This window comes from Rhinopithecus bieti, unplaced genomic scaffold (assembly GCF_001698545.2).
Source record: "Rhinopithecus bieti isolate Rb0 unplaced genomic scaffold, ASM169854v2 scaffold_4101, whole genome shotgun sequence".
Taxonomy (NCBI): domain Eukaryota; kingdom Metazoa; phylum Chordata; class Mammalia; order Primates; family Cercopithecidae; genus Rhinopithecus; species Rhinopithecus bieti.
In genome coordinates, this window is record NW_016804458.1 from 385,178 (window position 1) to 395,171 (window position 9,994).

General features: G+C 35.7%; 1 protein-coding gene across 9 annotated transcripts in view; it reads right to left on the minus strand.

Annotated features, from left to right (window-relative positions):
* Nucleotides 1-223: 223 nt before the first annotated feature.
* The window catches only part of GORAB (golgin, RAB6 interacting), a 145,717-nt gene continuing 135,946 nt past the window's right edge, over nucleotides 224-9,994 (minus strand). For 6 of the 9 annotated variants that reach the window (XM_017868417.1, XM_017868418.1, XM_017868415.1 and 3 more), the window contains 2 exons: nucleotides 8,787-8,927; nucleotides 224-1,622 (listed from right to left, as the gene is read on the minus strand). In XM_017868417.1, the coding sequence (XP_017723906.1) occupies nucleotides 1,175-1,622; nucleotides 8,787-8,927 (589 nt within the window). In that variant the 3' untranslated portion in view covers nucleotides 224-1,174. The remainder of the gene's footprint in view (nucleotides 1,623-8,786; nucleotides 8,928-9,994) is intronic. The other 3 variants (XM_017868413.1, XM_017868419.1, XM_017868420.1) reach the window with 1 other exon arrangement.

Sequence of the window (9,994 nt, forward strand, 5' to 3'; positions counted from 1 at the left end):
ATAAAATATAAAGCTCATCTATAGTATTGCCAGAAGATAATACCCTCAAACAAACCCATTTAAAACAGGATGTCCCTAAGTTTTCAGAAACTTTTATGGATACAATCTTGTACTTGTGCTTATGTTCTCTGATGATAATTTTTTTTTAAGTCCTCAAAGGTAATATGTTGACTTTTTGGAATTTCTGATAAATGAATCACAATTTAATGTGATACTCACAGACTTTGGGAGAAAATTACAGTATTTATTTACACATTTACATACAGCACAATGTATTGGTCAAGTACTAGTAACAGGCAATTAACAAACTAACAAGAAAATCAGCTTTTAAATGCTTCATGACAGGGTAATTCATGCCCAACATATCAAACACATATTTATAGATAACTTTAGAAAGAAAATACATCCTTTTTTGATCATCACAAGCAGCAATGAGATTTTCTATATTATTTTCAGCCTCACTTTAGAAATGTTCTGTCTAAATTTAATCAATTCATCGATTAAAGGAAAGACAATATAATAGTAAAATTACGTGTATGTTTATATATACGTGTGTGTGTCAAATAACAAAACGCAGCTTGTAAACTAAAACCATTTGAAGGTAAATTGAAGACAAAAGTGATGCTGGCTTCAGCTGTCTGGTTCTTCACATAAATTCCAATTTCCAAGTTTTACAACTCTAATAATATCCAGATAGATAATTCAACCTGCAACTTTTTTCTTCAATTCCTGTCTTTCTCTTTTCACACTGTAATTTTGTCTTTTACTGATTTTAAATAAAATAGGACTTCCAGTCTTAATACATCTCCCAGAAGTGAAATGAGTTCAACTAGGTATTATCATTTTCCATTTTACTTTTCTATATTTATCTGGTCTAAAACACTCCAACCATGTAGTTTTTCTTCCATCCTTTTAAGTCACTTACTTTAATTCAGTAAAAAGGGTAATGGAACACTGAAAGAACTGAGCCAAAATCAAGGTGAAATATACCCATAGAAATAAACTTATCATAATTTTGGATTTTAGAATGGCCAAACATATTAATTTACTAAAACTAATCATGAATTCAAAATCAGCATTGTTGTAAAGAGGTTTTATTAGAGGTGAAGGCATAATCTACTGCAAAAAGTATACTTTACTGAATACCATATTAGTTCAAAAGAATACTAGAACTTCATGTGGCCAAAGCAGCTGAAATGTCATTACCTTCTTGATTTGGGCAGTTTGGACTATGAAAAGGGATGCTATTGGAATTTCCACACTGTTCATCTTCCTTTGGGGAAACAGCTTGTTCTTGACACTTTTTGTTCTCTTTTGCAAATTCGAAAGTCACACTATCCTCAGCAGGCTGCAATGGCCTCTCTAAATGAACCACTGGTTTCCTTGCTTCTACTTCTTGTTCATGTAGCAATCTCTCCACCTCCACCTCAAGCTCCAGAGTCTCTTCATCAGCTTGTACATCTAGTTGTTGCATCAACTCCTCCAACTTCTTGGCCTTTCGGAGCTCATTTTGCTGTATGATTGTACAAAGGTGTTCAGTGAGTTGCTCTTTTATCTCAGTCTTGCGCTGTAGATCTAGCTTTGCTGCAATATACTCTGCTTCAGCCCTGTCAAAACGCTTCCTGTAAGGATGTGTATAAAGATAGGTCCATCAGTTTTCCATTGAAGAAGATATTCAAAAGAGGATCTAGAAACAATAACTAAACTCCAACATTGGGAAAAAATATATAATGAAGATATGGATATTACTACTTTACAAACACTTGTCTACATGTTAGACAAACTAGGCTATGGCTGCTGAAACTTTCACAATATCCTTACTTGAATTCACCTAATAAAACACATCATTCTGCATGAATGTTTTCTTTCCAAAGCTGTTTTTGAGTGAAGGCAGTCTAAAAGGTTAATTCAGTGGTATGCTATTCCCAGGGTGGGAGGATGGGGAGCCCTGATTTGTAGCGTTTACATTTCCATGGGACAACTACTACCACCCTGTCCAATTAATTGCAAGCCACCAAGGTGATATTACTGAATGCAGAACTGGGAAGAGATACACAAAATCCATATGAGCCAGGGTAAGCTAGCTTTAGCATACAGCTGGTTAAATTTATGAGAAGTAAGACAAGAGATGGAGAAAGTGGAAAATCATATCTCTTGATTAATAAATTTAAAAAAAAGAGAAAAACTCTGATGGAGAAAGATACAGACAGTGGTTGGGAGATGAATATAAATGGGACAGAGCACACCCAGCAAAATGATACTGGGTGACAGCAAGACATAAACATCAAGTAGAAAGCCTCAGGAGAGCTACATGCAGGATTTCTCAATCTTGGTGCTACTGACAATTTGGGCCATATAATTATTTGTTGTGAGAAGCTGTCCTGCACACTGCAGGATGCTACAGCGCATCACTGGCTTCTACCCATTAGTAGCCAGTAATTTTCAAAAGTTGTAACAAGCAAAAGTGTCAGCAGGCATTGCCAAATGTCCCTTTATTGGACAAAAATGCTCCCACTTGAGAATCCTTGGGTTTTGTTCTCACTCTCCCCACTACTCCACTTAGACTTAGTAGGAAATTTTACATATTTACACATGTATAAACTCTGTTGATAGGTAATCTTATGTAAAGTCATATGTGAAGCAGAGCAATTCTACTGGAGAAGTCACCGTGCAATCTCACTTTTTTTCTTCTGCATTAGGTCAGTACAAAAAGAAGAGTTATTGTATCTTAATTTATTGTCTTTTGCCTTTTCTATATAATTTGTTGCTTTTCTTTTTGCAACACGAGGGTCCTTCCTCTTTGTCAGAAAAAAGGTCGATTTCCAACTAGTTCTTCAATTTCATTACCATTAGCAGTTGTGAAGGCCACGCTGCTTTACCTGTTATGAGTGCCTACATCAACTTAGTGTAATACGTAGCTTCTAGTACAAGAGTTATGGCAAAAAGAAACAGGTGTATCTCCTAATTTAGGATTCTCTGTCTTGGAAAAAAATACAGTGAAAATAATAAATGGCTTTCATTTTAGACAACTCAGGGTTCAAAACCTTCCTGACAATTACCGTGTGTGCCCGTTTTGGTTAAGGCTTTTTGTGGATGCAAAGAACAGATATCCAGTCAAACTAGCTCAGGTAAAAATTGGGTTTTATTGCAGGCTGCAAGAGGCAATTTCATAGTCATGTCATCAGAATCAAAGGCTATTCTCTTCAATGCTTAGAAGCAACACATTTTCTCTCATTTCAGCTCTCCTATCATACTCACAGCCCAGCATGGCCAACACCTGCAATCTGTATCAAATTCACTCCACTCACCTGCAATCTGTATCAAATTCACTCCACTCAATCTCTCAGTGATCCAATTCTATAGTCTCAGAGAAGAACCTAGGTTTGCCTAGCTCATCTCAGTTTAAACAGAACTCTTAGTGTCAGGCCATGCCATGAACCACTACTTAGCCTACGGATTACATGTACTGGAGTCGGTAGCCCATCTTTGTTCTAATTAGGTATGCCCCAGGGTCAGCATCCTGAGTCCAAAACACAGTCAGGTTCCTCTGGAAGGGGTTGGGTAAGAGGCATGCAATAATTGAAAATTCCAGTACAGAGACTCTGGGCAGTTACTTAAGCTGAGTCTTGGTCTATCTGTAAAACAATGATGATAAAATACCTCATAGGAGTTTTGAGTATTAAACAGTATAAATGGGGCAGCTTCCAGTCTCGTGCATGGTAGGTGCTCAAGAAACAGAACTTCTCCTTTAGAACACCAGAATCAAAAAGTACTGTTAATGTATTAGTAAGCATGAATCTAAAATTAAGATTACACAAAATTTAGGGACCTGGTACTTATACTTGAAAACTCATGTACATGTTAATTTAGCATATTTCCTTTTTTTTTTTTTTTACTGTAAATATAGTAAATATAAGAATGAGAGTGCCCATTATCTTTCAATAACCCTCTATGTTAAAAGAATTGTTCTAAAGGAACTCTACTGGATACCTAGTTCCCTTATTTCCATACTTTATAACATACCCTGTTCATGTAATATTCTTGCAACAAGACAGGGGTTCTGACATTCTCAATAGGTGTATGAATGCCCTGACCTGACCGTGACTCAAACCTCCCTTCTCTGCAAGTCTGTGGTCTCCTTTAGCCAGTCAAAATCAATCAGCAGAGATTTACAGTATGGACTCATGAATACTGAATTGAAATTAACATTTGCAAATAGGTCCCTTGTTTCCACTGATCTATCACCCTGGATAAATCACTGAAGATTTTGTATTTTGTTTATTTATTCAAAGTCTTTCTGGTCAGAAATACGAATATATACTTTCCTACAGAGTGATTTAACGTTTAAAATATTGATTAGTTTCACAAACTGCACTACCAGCCTACAGTCAGGTGGGTAATACCAAAGTAGTGTATGATGACATTCTGGAACAAAATAATAAGAGCATTATACATAACATAGTAAGACAGAGTGAACTGGAAATGTAATTATACAATTGTTTTGTTATTTTAAAGGGGGATGGAATGAATTAATGAAAGTTATTTTTAAAGGATTTTAGAAAGTATCTCTTTGTTTTGGTATCCCCTGAAATGTTTAAAAATTCCACCATTAAATAGCACTGGGTTCCATGGGTCCACTTTTAGTTTTTCAGTTCCTTTTCTGAGTAGTTCTCACTATTTGTCTAAATTAGCATTTCATAATTTTTACCTTAAGTCTTTCAAACAATGAGAAAATTTACTTATTTAAAAAACAGAATAAAATAAATTATATTTTGCAATTACTAGAGAGGTTCAATGAACCCTTTCATAAATCTAAGATAGAGGATTATTGCAGTATTTTATATTTCCTGTATCTTGAAACATTCTGTCATTTCATCATCCTAGGAATTATTTCATCATTACTTATCAATTATTCTCTTTTGCAATAAAAAATTAAAATAAGAAAATAATGATCTAAAAGGATGATGCAATAAGTTATCATTGTTGACCTTCTTTACTGTACTGTACAAAGTACTATGCCACCTCCAGAAGGTATAAAAGAAGACTGAAAACACCATTTTTGAAACCTGTTTTTAGTTTTCATTTCTGCCTACCCAGTATTAGCAAAGTAGAGACAACTGACAGGGGAAGACATTTTGCCACTGTTACAGAAGTCAAAAGATGAATACTGTGGTAGGCTAAAAAATGGTCTCCCAAAGATACTTCCTAATTCCTGGGACCTGTGAATATTACTTTCTATGACAAATGAGTGAAAATTACCTTATATGGAAAAAGATGTGATTAAGATAAAGGACTTGAAAGGAGTTTATTTCAGATTATACAGTTGGACCCTAAGTGTAATCACATGCATCTTCTTAAGAGAAAGGCAGAGGAAGTTTTGAGAGAGAAGAAAAGGCAATATAACTATGGAGGCACAGAATGGAGTGGCGTGGCCACAAGCCAAGGGATGCCCACAGCCACCAGAAGCTGGAAGAGGCAAGAAATGGATAGCTAGAGTCTCTGAAGACATTACAAACCTGACACCTTGATTTTGGGTATGTGGCCTCCAGAAATGCAAGAGAAGGAATTTCTGTTGTTTTAGGTCACCCAGTTTTTGATTATTTGTCATAGCAGTCCTAGGAAACTAACAGAAATGCAGAGACACATTCTAGAGCCCAGATGATAAAAATCGATCATATGTGAAATCTCAGATGAATCTTCAGCAAAACATATCCTAGGTGAATTTTCTCAAACTTGAGAATCAGTGAATGAAAAATATATTTCTAAGCATAGAAAGGAAAAATGATATTATCATGGAGTTAATCATTTCAGCAGGGAGAACTTACCCCCAATATTTTACAAGTATCTAGACTATCCCCTGTTGCTACAAAGATGTAATGTAACTATATTCTCTCAGCTTTTCATGTCTGTGAGTCAAACATTATTTGATACAAAGACGGTTACCAGGCTTATATTCTTATTAAAATCTTAAAATAAAGTTGTTTTACACAATCCCTTTTAATCTTACTTTTAAAAATTATTCATAAAGTGATTTAAAAATATTTGTCTGTGGGTGTATGTTTGTGTATATGAAGGTGTCTATGAAACCTAGATGGTCAACAGTGATTCAAAAAAATGTTCTACATGCAGCCACTCTCGATTTTGTAAGCTGGTCTGCACAGCATATGGCAACACTGTAATCCCAGTGGTGAACAGTAGCAGTAGCAGTAGCAGCAGGAGCAGCAGCAACTCTCTCAAATTGGCTCACTCAAAGTGCCAGTCTTCTCAGAGGTTTCTCTCCAAACACTGCTCTACAGAAGCCAATTTTAAAGCAAGTTCTGGCCTATTCACTATCCAAGAACCTTCTGTGAACATAGCATTGTACCAAATACTACAGAACTAAGATATTATTTTTATTAAAAAAAGAAAAAACAAGGAAATCTCCCATAAAAACTGACTGTCCTAGGGATTATCTTTCACGCGAAATCTGGACCATATTATTATTTTACCAATCTGTAATTTCTCAGTGACCACAAATGCAAATTTAGAAAATGATACCTTAATCTTACGCATGAACAAGACACACTATGGTTCTAATCACCATTGTCTATATTTCCCTTTGACTGAACGCAAGACCTTCGGCTTTTGAAAATAGCAGCTCACGGCCAGGTATCGTGGCTCACACCTGTAATCCCAGAACTTTGGAGGCCGAGGCAGGCGGATCACCTGAGGTCAAGAGTTCAAGACCAGCCTGGCCAACATGGTGAAACCTCATCTCTACTAAAAATACAAAAAATTAGCCAGGTGTGGTGGTGGGTGCCTGTAGTTGGGCTACTTAGGAGACTGAGCCAGGAGAATCGCTTGAATCTGGGAGGCGGAGGTTGCAGTGAGCAGAAATCACGCCACTGCACTCCAGCCTGGGCAATAAGAGTGATACTCCGTCTCACAAATAAAAATAAAAACAGCGGCACACAACATCTACTTATATTCAACTAAATCAATATTAGTAACATGAGAAACCATCATCTGTAACTTATTAAAGATGTAAAAATCTACTAAAACTTCATTTAGGATACTGAGAGACTATAGGATGTTTTTTCCTTTAGTAATCCCACCTTCTTTGTGGTTCTTAGAAGGCTAAAACTATGACATTTCTTATATAATACTGAATATGAAAAGGCATCTTTCTCCAGTTTCCACTAGAACAGAATTAAAACAAAATCAAATTACTTTTCTTTTTCTTTCTTTCTTTCTTTTTTTTTGAGACGGAGTCTCGCTCTGTCGCCGGGGCTGGAGTGCAGTGGGCAATCTTGGCTCACTGCAAGATCCGCCTCCCAGGTTCACGCCATTCTCCTGCCTCAGCCTCCCGAGTAGCTGGGACTACAGGCGCCCCCCACTACGCCTGGCTAATTTTTTGTATTTTTAGTAGAGACAGGGTTTCACTGTGTTAGCCAGGATGGTCGTGATCTCCTGACCTCGTAATCCGCCTGCCTTGGCCTCCCAGAATGCTGAGATTACAGGCGTGACCCACCGTGCCCAGCCTCAAATTTCTATTGAGGTACCTAGTGCTTATACCTTATAATATGAATTATTCATATAAAAGGCTACAAAGGCATAAAAATGTTCCTCTGGCAAACTTATGTTACAGAGAATAAAACATGCTACAAATCAAGGCTTAGTTTAATCTTAACTAAAATCTCTGTTACCTCCCTTAATGACCTTATTAATGGAAACCTGGAACCTCTGGTTATCAGCTACTGATGGCATTCATTTAGGTAGGTAGTTAATAAAGACAACCCTTTAAGTCTAACAGCATATGGTCCAACAGCAATTACAAGAATCACAAGAACAACCACAAGTCTCTTTCTTAAACACTCAACAGTTAATTAAAAACCACAATCAAGCATTTCCGCTTTAATAAACTGTTACATAAACATTCTGATGTTGTGGTTTACCCTGGCCTAATGAGGCATTTTGATTGATTTCTAGTGTAACAGAGAAAGATACAAAATTGAGTCATTAACACAGCATTCCCTTGCAAAAAAAGACAAACCAGTATGATTAAAGCAATGTTGAAAGGGCTGAAAACCCTGAAGTTGGATATAATTTTTTGCCCTTTTATCTGTCTGCAAAGTCCATGTAATTCATTACATGTGTTAGTTCATTTTAAAAATACTCCATGGTATTTTTTCCTCTTTTAAAAAATGCCAATGGTTGAAACCAAGGAAACATATATTAAACCATCTCATAAGAATATAATTGAAAAAAAAGAAAAGAGAAAATATTTCAAATTTCTAAGACAGAGGATCTGCTTAAAATATTCATAAGCTTTTAAAAACTAAACTAGATCCTCTTATTCTGATGAAAACTAAAATGAGAACTAAACTTCCATCCTATAGGACCGTGTCAGATATCAAAAATTTTAATGGAAAGAATACAGACATGGTGTTAGAATAACAGTTTTGGGCAAATCACTCAGATATTTACTTTGCTGGATCCTGAAAGATGAATAAAAAACTTCCAAACATTAAATAGCTGAGGGTTTAGCAGCAAAGACTAAAATGTAAATAAATAATGCAAGAACTGCTCTAATGGCACACGAACAAGGTTAATTAGTAGGGCAGAGTTAAGGAAGACTTCACTGAAGAGGAGACACCTGAATTAGCACAAAAGAGGAATAAATACAGCACTGAATGGGGTTGTTTTGAGGCTTAAATTATGATATATACATAAAAGCCCCTGGAATAGCTGGCAATAAACATTAATTAAATCATACTCCTTGTTCAGATTCAACTTCCCCAACTCACCGAGCATATGAATAGTCTAAGCTGGCCTGATCAATTCGGTTCCTGAGAATTCCAATGTCAGCTGACACCATGTCATCTAAAGCCTGCAACTCCTTCTGGATCCGCTTTAGTTTCATGGTTTCTGCCTGAGTTCTTTTGGATCTAGAAAGTCAGGTATGTGAGCGGGAAAATAAGAACATTTTAAAACCATGTGTTCATATACAATGTAAGTGAAAAACCAAGATACTGTATATATGTTTATAATTTATATTTTAAAAGTTAGAAAAAACTCAGGAAAATTGAAATAAATGCTAGTTAACATTTGAGTTTTTGAAATTTTATATTTGCATGTTGCATAAACAAAGTAACAAATAAGACTAAAAAAAAAACTCAGCAAACAGTTCATTTGTAGATATTCATTCTGTAAAGAGAACAAACACTAAAAGAATATATCTGTATTCCCTTTACATTGAAACATTCAACAGAGCTTTCCAAATTTCTAGTCTTTAATTCTTCTTCTTCCTGAGCCCATTTTCACTTGTCTGATACTTACCTGCCATTAAGAACAGACAGATGCCTATACTAAACCACACCTCTTCATACATCTGAGAACATCCATTTAGTTTTAACTTTCTTGGGACCCATTTCCCCAAACTTTTATTGCTTTGATTCTTGTTCTCTAGGAAAACTACTAGTTCCCAAAATTCTTTATGGAGTTGAACACCAAAACACTCATTTTCCTTATTTAAAATCATATCCAACCTCATCATTTCTTAATCCCCTCTCCCAAGAACAATATATACTTAAGAAATGGAACAAGCAAATAAAAAAGCAACCCTTTAATCATGATTTCACTCATTTCAAATTTTCACACACACTGTGAATGAAGAAGAAAAATCCCCACATAAGTCCACTATGTTACATAGCACATTCTCTACATTTCTACTCTTAGGCATTTACCCTTCCTTTCTGCCTACAAAAGTTCACTTAACGTCAACTACTTCATTGCCATTTATTAATAGTTCAAACATGATGCATTTCCCTACACTTCTGTTTATACTGGTGCTTTCTGTCTAAAATCACAAACACTTATAAGAAGAACTGCCGAGCCTGTACATGTTTTTGTAAAACCACAGAAAACAGCCTTCCCATCTCTTAGAAATCGAAGACTACTAAAACGCTTTAATTACTTTTAAATAATCACTTACAAAAAAAAAAAAAAAAAAAAA